Raw genomic sequence first — 22,481 nt, 5'->3', positions numbered from 1 at the left:
CTTGAGTAACAATCCGAGGGGGATGCTTTTTCAAAGTGAATTTTGAAAGGCTGATTTTGTTTTATTTGTTTCAAAGACTTTCCAGTATTATTTATATGGTTCATTGGTTCTGTATCTAGTGGGACACTGGGTAAGTGAGCATTGGAACAACAGGTGATATAGACGGACCTCAGAGGTGCTGAGGACTGAGTGTTAAGAGTCCAAATAAGATTACATTAGATTTCTACAGTATGGAAACAGGCCCTTTGGCCCAACAAGTCCACACCGACCCTCCAAAGAGTAACCCACCCAGTCCCATTCCCCTACCTTATATTTACCCTTAACTAATGCACCCAACACTATGGGCATTTTACCATGGCCAATTCACCTTTGGATTGTGGGAGGAAACCGCAGCACCCGGAGGAAACCCACGCAGACATGGGGAGAATATGCAAACTCCACACAGACAAGTCACCCGAGGCAGGAATTGAACCTGGGTCCCTGGTGCTGTGAGGCAGCAATGCTAACCACGAAGCAGTAATGTCACAGTAAACACAGGTGGGCCTTCTAAATTGCTGGTGTTGCCATCCGCCCACTTCCATCACTGACTCTGGGGGTGGGTGGATCTTTCCTGACTCCTGGAGACCAAATGAATGAATTTACTACCTTTTAAAAGTTTGCAATGTAACACTAGTTTAGGAACTGTTACGGCATTTCTCAAAGAAAAAAAATTCTGTTACTCTCTCCACAAATGCTGCCAGGCCTACGTTTCAGTATTTTGTGATTTTACTTCAGATTTCCAGCATTTGCTGCACTTTGTTTTCGAAAAAGGTTTTGCTGAATTCATGTATCCACTTGAAGGATGGAACAGGACAAGCGAGTTTAAGATAATCTCTAGTAAATCAAGTTGGGAGAAATATCTTTACCTAGGAAGTAGGAGTGAGGAGTGCACTAACACAAGGAACAGCTGAGGCAAAGAACTTCTTTACATTTCAGGGGAAATTAGATAAGCAATTTTGAGTAACAAGGAACAGATGGAATTATTGATGGGGTTAGATAAAGATAGATGGGAAGAGGGTCATGTATAGCATAAACATTATGTCGAGACACGCTGACTCAAAACTGACTGTTTCTGTGCTGTAAGTACCTTTGAATACTCTTGTCACTCCCCTTTCTCCATACCACTGAACTTAAAACCTTCTCTCCAACAGCATGCACTACAGAATAGTAACCTTACAAACTTTGTATGTAAAAGACAAACTGAACTGCTTCTGGAGAGCCGTTACTGTACCCGTGAATAGCAAAGCTCAACTTGCAGTAAATAAAGGATACGGTCCTCAAACTTGTAAACATCTTCAGGCTTATCCGCATCAGCATGACAAGGTGGAATAAAGTCTGACTTGTCCTGAGACTCGAACTGTGTCGCCTCACTAGTTATAGCTTTGTGAAAACCAAATGTTGAAAATAATATCACATGTATATTGCAAAACAGTATTCCAATACATTCCATAATAACAGACGAAAGCAGAGAAGATGCAGCTGTTTCCTTACAAATACGATGCCAAATAATAGGATTCTATAAAGCTGCAACTAGTTAATCATCCAGTGGAGTCTTCACTTTACCTTTGTAAAATAAATAGGTCATATTTATTTAAATGATTTTCTGGAAATGGATAGCAACCACTTCTTGCTTTCTCAAACAAATATTGTAATCTAGGTTACGTTCCCGATAAGAATTAGCAAAGCATTTGGGATTTTAACATCTTTCTTGCTGTTCAAGATTATAATTTGCTAAAATGGAATTGGCATGATCTCTGTCATGTCAATCTAGCAGAACACAGCTACAGTACTGAACTTAACTAAGTTCGTGACCTTAATGAAAAAGTAGCTTGTTGGCAATCTCCTCTAAGAGTATGTCAGAGTCCCTCTAGATTCTTGTGCTTAGTTTTGGGCACCAAATTTCTGAAAAAAAACCCAATCATTTTGAAAGAGAAACAGTCCCAATTCATCAGAATAATAACAGGACTTCAAAAAGATCTCAATTATGAAAATAAGCTTACATTCTGTTGGGTTAAGAAGGTTGAGGTGTGATCTCATCAAGTTCAGTATGACTAAAAGGATTCAATAAGGTAGGTACTGAGGAATTATTTCCTCTAATGAAGGAATTCAGAACAAGAAGGCATCATTTCAAAATCAGAGTTAGGCCATTTAGGAGCAGAATCAGTAAGTACTTTCATACTTTTTTCACTGGAACGTAGGAGGTTGAGGGGTGACCTGATCGAGGTTTATAAAATCATGAGGGGCAGAGTGGAGATGAAAAGCAAGAGCCTTTTCCCTAGGGTGAGGGAGTTCAAAACTAGGGGCATATTTTTAAGGTGAGAGAGGAGAAAGTTTTAAAAAGGACATGAGGGGCAAATTGTTTTTACAGAGAGATTGGAATGAAATGCTAGAGAAAGTGGTGGATACAGGTAGAGTTACAACACTTAAAAGACATTTGGATAGGTACACGAATAGGAAAGATTTGGAGGGATATGGGCAAGTGGAACCAGTTTAGCTTGGGAACATGGTTGGTGTGGACTAATTGGACTGAAGGATCGATTTCCATGCTGTATGACTCTATAGAAGGATAGTGAAAATCTGAAACTATTCCAATAGAGTGGGGTCAATTTTCAAAGTTGAAAGATTGTGTTAGGTAAATGGAGTTCAAATATTGTTTAATTACTTAAGATCTATCCCTAGTTCTATTTTATTTTCTTTATCATAAGTTGGGTGCAGAGGCTTGGTCATGTTAGCTGATTAACCGTACATCCGGAAACTGAAATGACCTAAACCCCAAAATATGTTTTGAATGCACCCTCCTGCTAATTTGCACAGGAAGTATGTGATCTGAAACCCATTCAAACCATGTCAACCAGCTCTAGCCTGTTCATCTCTCTTAAGAAAATTTACCCAAATTCTGTTGGGAGCCTTCAAATAAATGAATTGATACCCCTGGAAAACTGATCAGGGTCAGTGTGGGTGTCACTGAGTCACTTTCTTTCAATTCTGAAATTTTAGTAAAGTGCCTTAACTGGCCCTGACCTGAAGCCTATCATATTCAGCTGTTTAGCAACATTGTTCACAGTGCTGCCTTAGTTTTGGATTTTGATGCTTTTCATTGCAAAAAAAGGTTTTATTTTTCCAATAAACATGTCAGAAAGGCATTTCTAAGCAAACATTAGATTCTGTTAAAATCCATAATCCATCTTGTCACATGTTTTCAATGTAGCTTGATGAAAACATTACCCTGAGTAAGCACCGACTATTTTTTATCCCAAAACCGAAATTATCCAATTCTGATTCGCAATTGGTCCAGAGGTTCTCAAATAAAGGATATCCGACCTGTACCACTGAAAAGGTACCACCGAGACTGAGACTAATTATGGAATGTTGCTAGTGTCACCTTTGCACTGTTAACACTTACCAAGGTGCAACAGAATGCTGTCTCAAACTGTTGCCTTACATCATTCGACCATTGAGAAGGAAAGAACAAATACAAAATGAGAAAAGGCCATTCATATGGGTTCAATTGTGAGCAGTTTTAAATTTACTTATATTAAAGGGGCGGCACGGTGGCTCAGTGGTTACCACTGAGGGACCGCCAGGGACCCAGGTTCAATTCCAGCCTCTGGCAACTGTGTGGAGTTTGAACATTCTCCCAGTGTCTGCGTGGGTTTCCTCCGGGTGCTCTGGTTTCCTCCCACAGTCCAAAGATGTGTCTAGATGAATTGGCCAAACTAAATTGCCCATAGTGTTCAGGGAGGTGTAGGTTAGGCGCATTAGACAGGAGTAAATATAGGGTAGGGGAATGGGTCTGGGTGGGTTACTCTTTGGAGGGTTGGTGTGGACTTACTGGGCCGAAGGGCCTGTTTCCACACTGTGGGGATTCTAGAATTTGACATCGTAGGAGGTGGTGTAAAATGTCTAAGAGGAGAAAACCTATCTCTTAAGACATCAATTTAATCTTTCATCTCCATCAGGGGTGTTCAAACTCTAGCCCTGTTATTTGTTGCTTAATTTGACCGATTTGATTTTGTTGACCTGGATATTTGGAAAGAACCGTTCTGAGCGCAGCTTCCTTATGAGTGCTAAATCATTGATCAGAACTTGGGGATCTGATAATGTCAGCAAATCAAGAGGAACTGAAATTAGTGGAAGACAGCAAGTTAGGTTTATCCTCAAAGTTGTATGGGAAACAATGCTGTCAGCAACAAAGGCAGAAAGCATTGAAACTGTCTACATATTGACTGCTTTCAAGATGAGAGGTTATTTTTCTCCTGGATTGGAAATCTATATTAATGGGACACAGTTTCAGGATAAAGGTTCAATTATTAGGAGATAAGAGGAATTTCTGCAGTAATAAGATTGTGAAGCTTTGGAATTGTCTATCCCTGAGATAGAGATGTTTTAGCTTCTTAGGGAATCAAGGCACACAGAGTACAGGAGATTAAACAGAAGTTCAAAGATGACAGTACTGATTAGCAAAGCATGCTCAGTGCCATGCAGCCTATTCCCTATGCACTGATAATAATTTATAAAAAATAGGAATAGATCATGGCTGATCTGACATTCCTCACAACCATTCTACTGCCCTTTCCCATAACACTGGATTTCCCTAGTGATCAAGAATCTATCCCATCCTTAAATATTCCCAAGGACTCTGCCCCCACAGCTCTCTGTGGGAAGGAGTTCCAAAGACTCTCACAACTCTGAGAAAAAAATTCCTCCTCATCTCAGTTTTAAATTCTGATACTAGGCCCTCTGGTCCTAGGCTCTCCCATGAGGAACCATCCTCTTAGCATTTACCCAGTCAAGCCCCTTAAGAATCCTATGTTTCAATAAAACTGCCTCTTGTTCTTCTAAATTCCAATGAGTATAGTACCATCTGGTTTAACCTTTACTCAGAAGGCAATCCCTCAACATTTACTAATCATCTTAGCAAACCTTTTCTAAACTGTGTCCAGTGAAATAAAATCTTCCCTTAAACCAGGGGATCAAAACTGCTTAAGTACTCCAGACATGGTCTCACCAGCACCTTGCACAGTTACAGTAAGACTTTCTTATTCTGAGACTCCAACCCCCTTTAAATAAGGGGCAAAATTCCATTAGCCTTCCTGATTACCTGCTGCACCTGTGAGCTAGTTTTCTGCGTTTTGTGTACAAGTCCCTTTGTGTTTCAGCTTTCTGCAATTTCTCCCCAGTTAAATAATACTAACCCCACAATCTCAAGACTGAAGCGGTTTCCAGAATATTTCAGATTCTCAATCTTCTAATCTTGAGAATGAAATGAAATATTATTCAATGAGCCTAAAACATGACAAAGAAATACCTTCCAGCTTCTCTGGAACTTGTATCCTCTAACCTTCCAAAACTGAAGTTAAACAACCTGACTATATCCATCACACGCATTATTTTGAAATTTTTATCAAGATGGTGGCTCAGTAGATGGTACTGCTGCCTCAGTGCCAGGGAGCCAGTTTCGATTCCAGCCTCGGGTGACTGCCCGTGTGGAGTTTGCGCATTATCCCTATGTCTGCGTTTGTTTCCTCTGTCAGTCCAAAGATATGCAGGTTAAGTGCATTAGCCATGGGAAATGCAGGGTTACAGGAATAAGGTAGACGGGGTATGGATCTGGGTTGGATGATCTTCGGAAGGTGTGGAATTAATGGCCGAATCCCATGCTTCCACACTTTTGGGGTTCTGTGATTCTAAGGTTCGTCCACCTACTGGTCCAATGAGAACAAGTTAAATACTCAAAAGAACTTTTGAACCTCAATAATTTTCATTTTGCTAATCTGAACTTTCCAATGCCCCAAACATTTTGTAGCAGCTTCCATAAAGTCTTTTCTAACATACCCTGCACCTTCCTTCCTTGACACGGATGGATAAGTGAACAGTCTTCTATGAATTCCAATCATAGTAAACTGGTTACTGAAGAGTCAATTTGATGCAAACCACATATCGAAGGTGTAAACCATTACACTCCCTGGGACATATCATTTAAAACTACCTTTTTAAATTTGCATCTTGTAAGTTTCACATTCATGATTAAATTGCATGCCTTAGCTGAAGGCAAAATTGGGAATTCCAAAAAAGAAATTCCAGCTCAAAGGCATGTTTATGTAATCTGGTTACAATGGGGGTAAAAACTAAACAGAGACCCGAGGTTGCACAACATTCATGATCTACAGAAGTCTCCAAAACTGTGAAGATCCAAACTTAATTGGCCTGGATCTTAATAATTGTCATAAATATGGAGTCATAGAGTCACAGAGATGTACAGCATGGAAACAGACCCTTCGGTCTAAATCATCCACGCTGACCAGATATCCTAATTTAATGTAGTCCCATTTGCCAGAATTTGGCTCATATCCCTCTAAACCCTTCCTAAACGCATCCAGATGCCTTTTAAATCTGGAGATGCCGGTGTTGGACCGGGGTGTACAAAGTTAAAAATCACACTACACCAGGTTATAGTCCAACAGGTTTAATTGGAAGCACACTAGCTTTCGGAGTGACGCTCCTTCATCAGATCATTGTGTCAACCGCCTGACGAAGGAGCAGCACTCCGAAAGCTAGTGCTTCCAATTAAACCTGTTGGACTATATCCTGGTGTTGTGTGATTTTTAACTTTTAAACTTTGTAATTGTACTAGCCTCCACCACTTCCTTTGGCAGCTCATTCCATACGCACACCACCCTCTTGTGTGAAAGTATTTCCTCTTAGGTCCCTTTTAAATTTTTCCCCTCTCACCCTAAACCTATGTCCAGTCTTGTTCTGGACACCCCCACCCCAGGGAAAAGACCTTGTCTATTTAACCTATCCATGCCCCTCATAATTTTATAAACCTCTATAACATGACTGGGCAGTTGCACTCTCCCTCTCATGATTGCTAAGACTGATAATTTTCAATGCCCGAACTAATAGTCAAAAGTATTAACAGTGTTAGTTGGTGAGTGGAGCACATTTATCTCCTATACTTATACACTGCAGGAGTGGCATAGTGGCTCAGTGGTTAGCACTGCTGCCTTGCAGTGCTAGGGACCCTGGCTCAATTCCAGCCTCAGGCGACTGTCTGTGTGGAGTTTGCATATTCTTCCCGTGTCTGTGTGGGTTTCCTCTGGGTGCTCCGGTTTCTTCCCACAGTCCAAAGATGTGCAGGTTAGGTGAATTGGTCATGCTAAATTGCCCATAGTGTTCAGGGCAGTGTAGGTTAGGTGCATTTGTCTGGGGGAACTGCCAAGTGATAGGGGAACGGGTCTGGGTGGGTACTCTTCAGAGGGTTGGTGTGGAATTGCTGGGCCGAAGGGCCTGTTTCCATACTGTAGAGATTCAAATTCTAATAATAAAAGCTTAGCACTGACTAATCTTCACAAGGGATAGCTTTGAGATTTGCATATGACTTATTCACATATCTTGACAAAATAGTTATTATACATTAGTGCCCCTCCCCTTGCATGCTCCCTCAGATCAAAAATTCAGGTTGCTGTAAAATAAAGTTATTTTGTGCAGGTAGATTGTTTGATCTTAAATAGTCACAGAAGAGTTCCTTTACCTGTGATTCCTTTCTTTTCAATTATATTTTCTGCTGCTTTGGCTACAGCTATCTGTAAAGTCTCATTCCCGACCTGATTCAGTCTGCGAGAGCTTAGGGCACGTTTTTGTTTCTTTGTGCCAAACGCCTCAATGAGGGAATCCACCTACGGAATCAACAGTAAACAGTTAATATATTTTAATAGCAAAACATCACTTTGGATAATTTCTTCCCTCGCATTCACAGGCCTGCACAGACAGGTTAACAAAAACTGTACACAATATTCTAATTGCTGATAAAGACTTTGAAAGTTTCAGATTTTAAAAACATTGCTAAAAGGAGACACTTTACGTCTTGCAGACATCTGGTCTAGATTTGATAAAAGGGTTACCAATTTATAAAGCTCGAGAGGAATGTATTGATTGGGCCTGTCATTGGCATGCAGATGTAGCAACCTTTTAGCAATAGTTATGTTCTGTACTTTCCACTTAGTCCCACTGGTTTGCCAATAGTTGAGCAAATTCCATTTGTCCTCGCTTGCCATATGGAAAAGAAAACACAAACCAATTCACAGGAGATGAATGCTAGATTTAGTAAATTTATAAAAGAAAGCTCCACATACTCAGCTGAGGGTTGCAGCATCACCAGTGTCAAGATAAACCTGCACAATTATTCCACTAAAAGCACAAAGTAAAGTGAAGGATTGCAGAATGACAATACCAGGCGAAAGTGAGGACTGCAGATGCTGGAGATTAGAGTCAAGATTAGAGTGGTGCTGGAAACGCACAGCAGGTCAGGCAGCATCCGAAGAGCAGGAAAATCGATGTTTTGGGCAGGAGCCCTCTGTTCCCGTGCTGTACATCTCTATGACTCTATCACTCGTTCTTCTAAAAGCCAGGGAATGTAGGCTTAGTCTACTCAAGCTCTCCTCTTGGAAAATCCCCTCATCCAGAGACCCAACAGATTTAACTGCCTCCTCATGTACCTTCTGCCCCTGTCCTTCTGTGGCGGAGGTCACAGGTTTGGAAAATGCTGCTCCTGAAGCCCTGGCAAGCAACTGTAGTGCATCCATAATTGCAATCTTTGTCAAATGCTATAAAAAGATTAATTACCTTCTCCCTGTAAGAAGTGCCTTTTTCACTGGTATCTCCTTCAATGGCAGATTCACCTGAGGAGATGACACGAGCATCAACACGCTGCTCCAATTCATAAATGGACATTTCAAATCATTCTTAAAATAAATTAGACAACCAGTTCTGAAACTCAACACTTCACAGGTGATGACATTCTACATCCTTATCGAACTACAATAAAAGCAATTACAGGCATTTTTCAACAAACCCAGAAAAATAAAAATAACATGCAATTATATTGTGCCTTATCACTTCACTCAAACATCATAAAGTGCCTAACATGGGCCTCGAAGATAGAAGTAACAGGCGTAGAGGACTCCAAGCCTGGCTCTGTTCTCCAACATCGTAAAATACTTAATTTATAATTAAACTTCCATTTCCTCATCCCTGCTTAATTTTCTAACTGACGCAGCTGCTCGATTACCCACATGCTCTTCAACTGATCCTGCTTTTTTGTGCATTTCACTATCCTTTTTCTATCATTGTCAACCACACACTGAACCCAACTAGGTCCCACCCTCAAATTCCATTCCAATCTCTTTAAAGTCCATCTCTTCGGCCAAAATGTTAGTCACCCATTCTGCCATCTCGTTCTTCGGCCCAGCACAATATTTTGATCATGCTTTTGGAATGCCTTCAGATACTTTACAACATAATGACATTTTTGATTTGCTGAATTACAGAGTGTGCAATTTGTTGTTTCTGAACTGTTGCAATTCCAGAAGCAGTCAGCAATGGGGATAGAGTACCTCAGTGCTTTCAGTCATCCCATCTAGTAGATTATTCTCTGAATCAGTGATCATTTTTGACTGACAATTCTTCTGGAATGCATCTGATTGCTTTTCAATTAACTGTATCACATAAGTCCAACTCTTGATGCTAAAGAACCTGGCTTATCCAAATCAAATAGTGCTCACAAGGTCATCAAGTTCTATGTACAGAAGAACATACCAGGAAAGAAGGGCTGCATGTTGAAAAGTTGTGCATCATACACCTCCATTTTCCCAGTTCTTCTATTTAGTACACCAACAAAGTACCTGAAATGAACAAAACACATTCCTTAAAAGAAAATTTTTGTCACTTTTATTCAGTAACTTCCCAATCATTTGCATTTTTGCAAATTTCCAATATTAACCTACACATCATTTAAAGACTTCATAGTCTTAGCAATGTTATAACATTTTTCAGCTGCCTCTGAACAGGCTCAAAGTCCAATCAAAATGTTACAAAGAGACAAATTATCTATGCCTCTGAAATGTATAGAGCAAAGGGGTAAACCACATTATACAGTTAAACTTTGTTATTGTCTCTTTTTGCTAAAGTACTTCTGAATCTCAGAAATTGAAAGTCAAAACAAAAGTCTTGTTAAATTGCCAGAATAGCCAACATAAAAATCATTGGTTCCTGATGCCAACAGGCAATGCACAGATCACAAACATCTTAGTTTTGTCAGTGCATGCAGATTAGCTGAGTTTATGTGGAAGAGGAGTCATAATTAACCACAGCATCTCCTCATCAAGACAATGGCCAGTGACGTGCTCTAGTATTCCAGCTGAAAACATGCATCTGGATGTCAGATGACAGCAGGGTCAAGGTTGACTGTGATCCCATCCTCTTCTCCCCACTTTCCCCCTACATGCCACACCCAGCTCACCTCACAGCTGAAAGCCTGTTAATGCTCAGTGTTTTTTTTGTGGATGAGGCAATCAGAACTCAACAATTCACAAAAGCCCTTTAGATGGAAGAAATGGCAGAAAAAGGCAAAGTGCAAAGAATTGGTGTTCTCTTCATCGCTTTGCGCAAACTATTCATTCTTCTTCATAACAACACAATTTGATGATGCTTTCTTCTTAAATTGGCCACATTAGTGCATAGAATGGGAAGGAAACTTATCTAACCTTGACCACTCTCCAGCAGCTTTCACTGGAAAGTGCATGTACACAAATGTGAAGTGAGAATCGGTGTTCTCATCCCAGCTAATGGCAATAGTGGCCAAGTCAAATCCCAGAGTGAAATCTGGCTTGCTTTTATATTTAAGATTTGCAGTTGGTTACTATGGTAGTTAACCACCAAAACATATGCACAGGAGGCTGCAGGTATTTCTTAACAACAGAAGTTTATGATACACAATAAAAATAAAGCTATATAAAATTACAGGATACTCAGAAAAATCTTGAACAGTAATGCAAAGTTTAAACCTGGTTACCAACACTATCTTTTCAGAGGTACCCAATATTATTTGTCACAACTCTAATTTCTTACTTAACTGACTCTTCACAGTTCTTTTCCGTGGACTGCTGAGATGATTTTGATTTCTCTATAGATCTTTTGGCATGAGCCTTTTTCAATTCTGATCATCTAAAACTGCTTTTGAGTTCATCTAGATTGAAAACTTCAATACATTCTGTGTTGGAAGATGTATCATTTACATATATTTTAATATCATTTATTTTAGAATTTTTTTCAACTAGTGGCATGTGGGTTTTGGTCCATGTATATGAAGGGGTTTACGGATTAACTTGTCAGTATTTCTGTAACCATGTTTTTTCTTTAAGCCTTGCATGAGAGATACACTTCTGGCGCATAATGGGGTTTTATTTGTACTGGATGTGTTTTACAGCTACTTCCAGTTAGAAGAATTCAGAACTTGTTTTGCTAAGGGGAAACACCCATTGTTTGGAAAGCCCTTTGGTTTCTGCTCCCAGTCATCTTGGTGGAAATTAGACATGTTTCTTCTGAAGAAAGAAGACAGCTTAGAACTCTCAAGACCAGGAACTGAAAACAACTGTTAAGTCAAGCTAGAGAAGGGATTCTCTCTGATATTTGAGTACTGTAAAGCAATGATGTTAAAATCGGTGATATATTGTACTTTACAGTGTGTTTCAAAATCTTAAATTCTTTTATATGTAAAGGGATTGGTTTATTTTATTTTATCTTATTATTTTTAATAAAAACTTGTTTTATTGTTAAAACTAAATCTACAGCATTGTGAATTTGTGTTTCAGTGAAAGACTAGTTCACTGAATTAAAAAAATGACCTATTGTGTCAGATCTCAGACCAGTAGTAGCACTAGCTGAGATTGTAAGAGCGCTCAGAACTTGGATGTAAACCACTTCCCCAAGGTGACAGGTAATCTTGAACTGAAGCCATGAACCTCCCGGTCTGAAGTCAAAACTAAACTGGTAACCCCGATACACTTTTTCATCCTCTTGTCATAAACACAGCAGTATAACCATTTCAACAATGAACTAGCCAGGCATTTAACTGAAGTCCCATGCCTTCTTGGAAATTATGTATTTAGGTCACTGTTAGAAATAGCTTTGACCTTTTGAAAAGGATGACCTTCACAGAACTCACCAAAACTTATCCACCTCAATTTAAAATCCAAATCCTAATCCCAAATGATAACATATAGTAAATATCTATATCACACAGGAGTCAAGATTTATACATGAAAGAGCAACAATTTTCATAAAGTAGGAAAAGGATCATCAACAGCTTTAAACTTGTTCAACAATAATATAAGGAAGTTGAAAGAGAGCCCAAACAAAGAGCAATTAAGAAACAGCACATCGAATCCCCAAGATCTGAGGTGGGCAAGTTCTTTACATATAAATTGTCCGGTGAAGGATATTAGATTAGATTAGATTCTCTACAGTATGGAAACAGGCCCTTTGGACCAACAACTCCACATTGACCCTCTGAAGACCCACCCAGACCCATTCCCCTACCCTATATTTACCTCAGACTCATGCACCTAACACTACTGGCATGCTAAATTGCCCATCGACCTGACCTGCACATCTTTTTGGAGTGTGGGAGGAAACTGGAGCACCCGGAGGAAACCCATGCAGATACAGAGAGAATGTGTAAATGCCACATAGACAGTCACCTGAGGCAGGAATTGAATCCATGCCCCTGGCACTGTGAGCCAGCAGTGCTAACCACTGAGTCACCGTGCCACCTGGTTGTGAATTTCCCATGGCACTTCTCAAAGCAAGTCAAATGACTCAAACTTTATCTTATTAAACCATAAGACATTATTCTGCTGCTGTAGCATAACTGTGAGTAGAATTAATTTAAAGTGACTGTTCAAGAATTCAAATATGTCAAATGAGAAGCTGCAGATACTGTGTCAGTTATTTTCTTTTGAAGCGCTTGTAAATGTTAAATGGCACAGAATTAGGCAGTGTACAATTTCAAAAAGCAATAGGCATGGAGTGTATCTCAAAGACCATAGACCAGTTTTTATATGCATGATGTATTACAGCATAAACGTCTGTCAGAAAGAACTCTGATAAGCTTGCAAATTGTACTCTGCAGATTAAAAAATCCTGCTAATATTTAAAGCATAAGATAAAGACAAAAATGAATTACTGGCAAGTTTAGCTGTTATTTCAAAGCTTAAGAACAAGTTAAGAACAAGTTAAGAACAAGTCTTAGATTATTTTGTTGAAGAATAGGCAATCTTATAAGGCATTGCACCACAAGAGATGGAGTGATCTCGGTGCTCGCATTATCTGGGGAATGGTGAGATTGGTGGCAAAATCTCAAGAATCTTGACACTAGGAGTAATTCACTGCATCCTTTATGCATTTGTCAAGTGGTAAAACAAGTTTCTTGCTAAACAGTGGCAAGGTGCCAATTAAGAGGGATTGCTTGTTAAACACCTTATTCACAGTTCAACTTTCTACATTGATATTTAGCTTCCTACCTTACAAAACACACCGAATGCATTGGAAGCTTAACAGTTGTCAACATGGAAGCCAGAGCAAGTACCTGGCAATTTCAGATTTCCACTTGCTCCAAAGGTATTCCAGGTTGGACACTAAGCATCAATATCTCAGGCACCCTCCAAGAGCACCAGCCACATGCACTCGTATCCAATATGTGTTAGCCTCTAGAACCCTCACAGCACATCTCTGATCCACTTACACGCTGTACTGGGAACTGTCATTGCAATGCCACAGCAAGGGCACTGCATGTGCATGCATATGCATCTAGATCATGGACTGGGCCAGATTGCATCTCTGGAATGTTTGCTTGTGCATTAGGACTCACTCAGTCTCACAGCATCCCTGCCTTGATTTTGTGTGTTTTGCCCCATCTATCAGAGATACCAGACTCACATTAATGATGCATTGCCACATCAATTAGCGCAGACACAAGTACAGGACGCTTGTCATGGTTATCAGCAAGTCTCAGTTCAGAAAGACACATCAGTCAGGGGATCATGGTGCTCCAAATCTCCTATACCAGTCTAACAGCATGAATACTGAGTCAGGATCCTCTTCCTCCAAAGAGCAAGGAGCTTTATGTGGGCAACCCACCACCCATTTTAACTCTTTCTGGCCTATAGCGGTTGTTTATTTCCTGGAAAGAGAGACACAAAAGTGCGGCACAGCTGGGAAGGTAACCCAAGCAAGGAAACAGGAATTGCAGAGGGCACGCATGGTTAGTTGTGTCAGGGATTCGGGTGGGTGACAGAAAGTGTTGCAGGCAACAGGGAAAGTGATAGAGAATGAATCTTGGTGTTAGCTGGGTACAGTAACCGAGATCAAGAGTGAGGGAGATATTGGACAGAAGATGGTAGCACTTACACTGGCAGAGAGGAGAGGATAATTTATCTTTTTCCTCCATTGTAATGCATTTCTTCAGACAGTTCAGACTATACCGACATGGTGGCAACTTCATACCGGGACAGCACGTTGAGGGACAGTAACCTCCTCTATTAGTCTTGGAGAAGGTGGTACTCATCCTGTGCACCACATCATCCAGCAGGACCTTCAGGTCCCTGCCCACAAAGGATACTGAACTTCCCGGGGGAAATGTCAGGAATTTTGCAAGGCAATTTCGAACTGACAGTGTGAGTGTTCAGGTGACCTTTTAAAGATGGTGCCAAAAACAGGGATATCAATCAATTTCTGGATAGCTCAGCAATGGCAAGTTGTTCTGGAGATGCCATATTGTAAGATGGGGCTAGAATCGGATGAGTGGAATGCCGTGGAAGGGAGGCAGTCAACAAGGTGAGTTTGGAAACAGGCTCCGCACCATGGCAAAAAACCACCAGAAAACGTAACTCAATGTGCACTTAGCCAAAAATAAAAGGATCAGCCCAAGGGGTCTTCAATTGATGTGTAGTTAGAGGGTAATGATAAATGGACAAAGGCTGGCAGACACTTCAACGCCCATTTTAAAGTCACATATCTTATTTCTTTATATTTTCATTATGAATATCACCATCTTTATTTATACAATGAACATTTTAGGCTGATATGGACATAACAAAGGTAATCTTGGGCATTTATAATAGGAAAGAAAAACTAGCAAAGTTCTGCCAGAATTCTGTTAATATTAACATACATATTAAAATTTGCACATCTAGTACATGATCATGTCTCACAATCTCACACTTTTCCTGTCATGGTTGGCTGACAATACTGTTGTATAAAACTGCATCCCCTAACCCACTGTGAGCAATCTCACAGCAGATCTGTTCATCTAAACTAGAACAAAAGACATTCTCATAACAACATATCACGTACTTGTACACACTTCCTACTCATATTTCCTTCTTGCGTCTCACTCTGTGTCCCTTCTTCTCTCAAGTTACCAAGGACAGCTTATTCCATAAATACTAAGTAATGTCTCTACACCATAGTAGAACATACTTTCTCTTTCACTTCAAAGCTTAGCACCAATCAAACTTTGTACCAGTAAAGTTGTACGAGCAAAATGCAGCTCACTGGATTCCAATGCTGCTTGGAATAAAAAAAAATGTGATTTGTAGGCTGTTTGCCCAAAACAGGGGAAAAATTATTCTTTGTATCTTATGGCATAAAAGATGGCCATTTGTCTAAGCTGCCTTATCCAAAAGTGATATCTACTGACTTAAAGAGTCATAGAGATGTACAGCATGGAAACAGATCCCTTGGTCCAACCCATCCATGCTGACCAGATATCCCAACCCAATCTAGTCCCACCTGCCAGCACCCGGCCCATATCCCTCCAAACCCTTCCTATTCATATACCCATCCAAATGCCTCTTAAATGCTGCAATTGTACCAGCCTCCACCACTTCCTCTGGCAGCTTATACCTTACACGACCTCTCATTGCTTTTCACATTTAACATTGATATTATACTTACTTTACATTGCAGCTGGTCAAATTGAAATGAAGACAATTTTATTCCAGCTAATCTCAGGATTCAATGTGTGGATTGGTACAAAAGGTGTTTGATTGTCGTCACAACCTTTCCCATTTCTTCCCAAATGCTGACAACCCTGTTTCTTTTTTTCAACACTTCACCTTTCAATCGAGTTCTACCACTAATTCAGAGAAACAAACTTACTTGCACAATGAATTACACTTCAGGGCACTTGGTCCAAAATTATTTCCAACGTAGGTCAATCTATCCGTCTCAGCAGACTACAGGGGGATAAAAAAGGAATAAAGTGAAACAATTTCAATGAGCTAGCAACGTTATTAAAACAGATTAAACAAACCACATAATCAGGACAACCATGCTAGCTTTATCATGGAACCAACTGCATGAGAATACCTGTCGCTTCACTCTTACCAAGATTAGTTGATGCTTTTTCCGGGGATGATTTCGGTGTATATTTTTATGCAGCTGAAATTCCACATTTTCTGAATTTGAGAGTTTCCCATTGGAAAACTGAACTGTAAAATAGGACAATGATGTTTATAAACTTAATTAGTGGCACAGAGTATATCCTTATCATTTTGGGTAACTTTTGTTTTCAACAAAAGTAATATGCTTTAGTCTTAAAATATTGATTTATTAGCTTTCAGTTCACATATTTGTTCTAGGATTGTGGGAAATACTAGCAAAACACTTTGTTGCCCCAACCCCATTTAATCAGGTCTTTGGGGTTAGAGTCACAGGTAAGCCAGACTGCATAGGGATGACAGATTCTGTTCTCCAAAGAACATTCAGAAACTGATTGGGTTTACAAAAGAATAACAATCTAAACTATGAGATTTTCTGGAATTTGCCCATATCCCCTATCAAATCTGCTGTCACTCTTCTGCCTCTCCACCTGTGCAGCTGAGCCACTCGTGGTGCCATAAACCTGACTCTTACTACATTCCTCTGAGTAATGATTGCCCTCAATAGCATTGAAAATAGAAAAACAGTTAGTCAGTGAGACAGTCTCAGGGATTTCTACTTGGAACTCCAAGAGTGAACAACAATCATATTTTTCTGCCTGCATGCTATAAACATTTGTGTGTAGCCACCTCCTTAAACATGCTACCCACATACAGAGGAATCTAGATTATCTGGCATTCAATTATCCGAATTTCGGATTATTCAAACAAGATTGCAAAGTCCCGATCTTCAGCTAAACTGTGTTATCCGACATTCAATTATCCAAATAAAATACTCCCCGCCCATGTTGGTGGGATTATCAAGGTTCCTCTATAGTCGTCAGCTTTGAAAATACAACACAGCAACTCCAGCTGTTGCTTGAGTTTGGAAACCCAAAGATCAAACTTCTGTAGCTGGTGACAGACAATTCATGCATGTGTTCATCTGGGCGACATGAAGAGACCACAAATTGCCATGTGGTCATACCACACAGCCAAGGTGCCATGACTTAAGCTTATTTTGAGATTGTTTACTATAAATAGGAAATTTAAAAAGTACAAAGTCAAATTATTCACGTTACTTACCAATCAGCTCCTTCTCACATGCCTCTTTTCCTGTAACAATTCTGTTTATTTTTCCCTGAACTCAATCAATCCAAAGACTGGACTTGCCAGGATAGGATAGGCTAACTCTTTTAGCTTCTCATTGGGTCTCTCTCCGCATGTTCTCCAGATTAAGGATATTCACCATTGTGTGGTGTTGCACAACCATCATTCTGAATGGGATAGATTTCAAATGGACTCAACACACAGCATCTGTAGGGCACTGCAGGCCATCAGCAGAAACTGAACTGTATTTAAATAAAATCTGTGATCTGTCATGTCATAACCTTCAGTCTACCATTATCACTGAACAGGAGATCACCCTGATACAATGAACAGCACAGGAGAACATGCCAGAATCTGCACCAGGCATACTTAATGAGGTACTAACTTGATATCCTACAATACAGGAGTACTTGCATATCAAGCAGCATGAAATAGACAGAGCTAAGTGATCACAGTATCAGATCTAAGCTTTGTAGTCTGCCACAACCAGTTATAAATGGTGGTGGATAATAAAACAGCTCACAGGAGGAAGCAGCTTCACAAACATCGCCATTCTCTGGAGCACCACGGTGGCTCAGTGATCAGCACTGCTGCCGTACAGCACTAGGGATCAGAGTTCAAATCCAACCTCGGGGAGACTATGTGAAGTTTGCACATTCTCCCTGCGTCTGCGTGGGTTTCTGCCGGGTGCTCTGGTTTCCCCCATAGTCCAAAGATGTACAGGTTAGGTGAATTGCCAAGCTAAATTGTCCATAGTGTTCAAGGATGTGTAGGTTAGGTGCATTAGCCAAGGGAAATGCAGACATAATAGGGGGATGGGTCTGGGTGGGATGCTGTTCGGAGGGTTGGTGTGGGCTTGTTAGGCGAAATGGCCTGTCTCCCAGACAGTGGGGATTCTATGATTCCAATGCAAAAGACAATGTTGATGCATTTGCATTCAATTTCAGCCAGAAGTGCTGAGTGGACAATCCATCTTCACTTCCTCCTGAGGTCCCCAGCATTACAAATGCCAGCTTTCTGCCAACTTGATTCATTCTCCATGATGTCAAGAGCTAAGTGCCTGGGCAACATTCTGGCAACAACATTTGCAGCCTGGAATTATAATTCAGGACTAGCCGCACACGAGCCAACCAACTTTCGTAAAACTACATCGGTATCATTTACACAGCAATGTGGAAAATCGCCTTCATTTGTCCTGTCCAGCAGGTCAAATCCAATCTGGTAACTGCCACTCCATCAGCTTTTCCTCAAACATCACTGAAGTGAGGAAAGATGTCACTGACTGCTACCAGGCAGGTACTCAATAATATTCTGCTCACTGATGTGGAGTGGTATTCTGCCAGACCCATGCAGCTCCTTACCTCATTTCAGCCTGAATCCAAGTGTGGACAAAACAGCTGAACTAAAGACTGTCAGACAGGATTTATACACTTAATGGTAAGGTCCTAGGGAGTGTTGCTAAACAAAGAGACCTTGGAGTGCAGATTTATAGCCCCTTGAAAGTAGGTTGCAGGTAGATAGGATAGTGAAGGTGTTTGGTATGCTTTGTTTTATTGGTCAGAATATTGAGTACAGGAGTTGGGAGGTCATGTTGCAGCTGTACAGGACATTGGATAGACCATTTTTGGAATATCGCATGCAATTCTGGTCTCCCTCCTACCGGAAGGATGTTGTGAAACTTGAAAGGGTTCAGAAAAGATTTACAAGGATGTTGCCAGGGTTGGAGGATTTGAGCTATAGAGAGACGTTGAATTGGCTGGGGCTGATTTCCCTGGAGTGTCGGAGGCTGAGGTGCGACCTCATAGAGGTTTATAAAATCATGAGGGGCATGGATAGGGTGGAGTGGGGGAGTCTAGAACCAGAGGGCATAGGTTTAGGATGAGAGGGGAAAGATATAAAAGAGGGTGGTGCATGTGTGGAATGGGCTGCCAGAGAAAGTGGTGGAGGTTACTACAATAGCAAAGGCATCTGGATGGGTGTATGAATCGGAAGGGTTTGGAGGGATATGGGCTGAGTGCTGGCAAGTGGGACTAAATTGGGTTGGGATATCTGGTCAGCATGGACGAGTCAGACTGAAGGGTCTGTTTCGGTGCTGTACATCTCTAGACTCTAGGACAGTGACTACCCTTGACACCAAGGCAACTTTTAATCAATTATAGCATCAAGGAACCCTAGTTAAACCAGAGTCACAGAAACTGGGATAAAACTGGTTGGAGACGGATGTGGATGCTGCAGATGCTGGAGATTAGTCAAGATTATAGTAGTGCTGGAAAAGCACAGCAAGTCAGACAGCATCCAAGGAGCAGAGAGAAAAACAAAATCGACATTTCGGGCAAAAGCCCTTCATCAGGAATTGTGATGAAGGGCTTTTGCCTGAAACACCGATTTTCCTGCTCTTCGGATGCTGGCTGAACTGCTGTGCTTTTCCAGCACCACTGTAATCTGAATCTAAAGCTGGTTGGAGTCATCCTTTGCAGAACTTATGATGGGATGCATCTAGGTTGATTCTGGATATGCAGCGACTGTTTTTTTTTAAATTCTTTTTTAATCAATCAATCTACTCAGATATTATTACACACCTTTGGAACAAGTGGGACTTGAACCCGGATCTCTCAGTCTATGGATAGGACACTACCATTGTGTCACAAAGACAGCCAAGAAGAGACTGTAGGGAAAGATTGAGTCGATTGCACTTGTACTCAATGGAGGTTAGAAGAATAAGAGGTAACTTTAATGTAATACACAATATTCTGAGGGGACTTGACAATAGAAATATGGAATAGTTGTTTCACTTTGTGGGAAAGTCTAGGGTCAAAGGGAATAATCTTAGTATAAAAGGTTAATAAGATGAGGAAAAATTTCTTCTCTCAAAGCATAGTGAATGCATAGAATTCTTTACCAGAGGAGGCTGTAGAGGCTGGGACATAAGGATATTCAAGGTTGACAAAGATTTTTAATCAGTATGGGAATCAAGAGTTGTGGAGAATAGTCAGGAACGTGGATTTCAGGATTATTTGATCTAATTGAATGGGCTCAACGGTTTACTTCTGCTCCTATGTTTATGGTCAATCATGTCATCCCACTGGATATCATTGTAAGTGTTCCCCAGGCCCAACCCATCTTCAGCTGCTTCAATGATTGCCATTCCATCATAACACTGATAAGTACATAATGCTAAATGCCCCACATTAATAACATCCTGGAGCATACCAGTGATGACAAGCTGAGCTGGACAAGTTATTTAATACTGTGGCTGCAAGGGCAGGTCAGAAGCTGGTAATTCTGCAGCAATGAACTTATCTTTTGACTCCTCAAAGCCTGTCCATGGTCTACAAAGCACAAATCAGGGGTGTGATGGCACAATCCCCACTTATCTGATGATCCTACACTTAAGAAGCTTGGCACCATCTGCAACAAAGTAGCTTGGTTACTACTCAACTAACACCTTCAAAGCTCTCCCCACCACTAATATACAGTGGCAGAAGCTACGTACCATCTCCAAGACGGACTACAACAACTCACCAAGCTTCCTTAGACAGCACTTTCCAAGCCAGTACTCTCTACCACCAAGAATGAGAAGGGCAGCAAATACATGGGAACACCACAGCAAGCTCCCCTTCATCTCTCTCTCTCTCTCACACACACACACACAGAGACAGACTTAGATCTCTATTACTAAGCCCTTCAACGTTACTGGGCCATAGTAGTAGTTCTGAAAATGTGTTGCTGGAAAAGGATTCCTGAAGAAGGGCTAATGCCCGAAACGTCGATTCTCCTGCTCCTTGGATGCTGCCTGACCTGCTGCGCTTTTCCAGCAACACATTTTCAGCTCTGATCTCCAGCATCTGCAGTCCTCACTTTCTCACAGTAGTAGTTCAACCACCATCCTGAAGGCAATTTGGTGTGGATGATAAATGTTGGTTCGATGCCAAACATCGCGTAAATGCAAGAACGAAAGAATAAACACAAACAAAAAAATTTATAACATTTTGATTTCTTTTTTCAGATTTCCAGCATTCAATATCCATCAAGCTTTTCAACTACTGTCCTTACATGAGCCAGCTTTCATTTTCCACGTTTCCCACATCACGACAGCAATTTTACTTTTAAAAGTACTTCATGAACAAATGTGGTCTGAAAGGTTTGAGTGCTCATGAAAGATTCTATACAAATGCAGATCTATTTTTTCATTTATTTTTGCCTTTCCGGTCTTTGACTCTAACCCTCTCTCCCTGTATCTAAAGTTCACAGCCCTTCCGCGAAATATTCCCAGAGTCACTACCGAGTGTCGCTGATTGCTCCGGATCCAATTCCGTTAAATTCCTGTACTTCCACACACCGAACGCTGCCATCATGACAACCAACACGCCGCCAACTTCAATACAATACCACACATCAACTTCTAATGGCCCAGGCCGCCCAGCGCCACCGCCACCTACAGGCCCAGGCCGCCCGGCGCCAGCGACACCGCCACCTACAGGCCCAGGCCGCCCGGCGCCAGTGACACCGCCACCTACAGGCCCAGGCCGCCCGGCGCCAGTGACACCGCCACCTACAGGCCCAGGCAGCCCGGCGCCAGCGACGCCGCCACCTACAGGACCAGGCCGCCCGGCGCCAGTGACACCGCCAGCTACAGGCCCAGACCGGCCGGCGCAAGCGACACCGCCACCTACAGGACCAGGCCGCCCGGCGCCAGGGACACCGCCACCTACAGGCCCAGGCCGCCCGGCGCCAGGGACACCGCCACCTACAGGCCCAGGCCGCCACACCACCATCCAGCATTATCACCATCACAGGCTCGCAGCCCCTTGCAACAGCACTATCTTGAGGCCAAAGCTGCATACATCATAGTTTAGGAGCAAATGACTGGAGATGCTGAAACCTGTACTGAACACTTCGGTTTTACTTTAGCTATACTTGTTGCATTCTCTGTCACCATGTCCTCGCTCCTTACAGTGGGACCGTCTGTTCTTTCCAGTTTGGCAGTTGGACACTGCATTGTTCTGCCTTTCTCACATTCTGATCACTTAATCCGCATGATCAAGACCTTTTCTCCCCCAGCACTCCACCCTC

At 41.4% G+C, this 22,481-nt stretch overlaps 1 protein-coding gene across 2 annotated transcripts in view; it reads right to left on the bottom strand.

Moving 5' to 3' along the window:
* Window positions 1-21,847, bottom strand: part of polr1e (RNA polymerase I subunit E) — a 36,635-nt gene extending 14,788 nt beyond the window's left edge. Inside the window, exons 1-7 of one of the 2 annotated variants that reach the window (XM_043719713.1) lie at window positions 21,691-21,847; window positions 16,267-16,370; window positions 16,039-16,115; window positions 9,637-9,722; window positions 8,665-8,720; window positions 7,574-7,718; window positions 1,312-1,419 (exon numbers count right to left, since the gene is read on the bottom strand). In XM_043719713.1, coding sequence (XP_043575648.1) covers window positions 1,312-1,419; window positions 7,574-7,718; window positions 8,665-8,720; window positions 9,637-9,722; window positions 16,039-16,115; window positions 16,267-16,370; window positions 21,691-21,763 — 649 coding nt within the window. In that variant the 5' untranslated portion in view covers window positions 21,764-21,847. Of the gene's footprint in view, window positions 1-1,311; window positions 1,420-7,573; window positions 7,719-8,664; window positions 8,721-9,636; window positions 9,723-16,038; window positions 16,116-16,266; window positions 16,371-21,461; window positions 21,649-21,690 lie in introns of those variants that run through there. The other variant, XM_043719721.1, reaches the window with a different exon arrangement.
* Between the last annotated feature and the right edge of the window lie 634 nt (window positions 21,848-22,481).

This window comes from Chiloscyllium plagiosum, chromosome 2 (assembly GCF_004010195.1).
Source record: "Chiloscyllium plagiosum isolate BGI_BamShark_2017 chromosome 2, ASM401019v2, whole genome shotgun sequence".
In the NCBI taxonomy this organism is placed as follows: domain Eukaryota; kingdom Metazoa; phylum Chordata; class Chondrichthyes; order Orectolobiformes; family Hemiscylliidae; genus Chiloscyllium; species Chiloscyllium plagiosum.
This window is presented reverse-complemented; position numbering and strand designations above follow the sequence as displayed.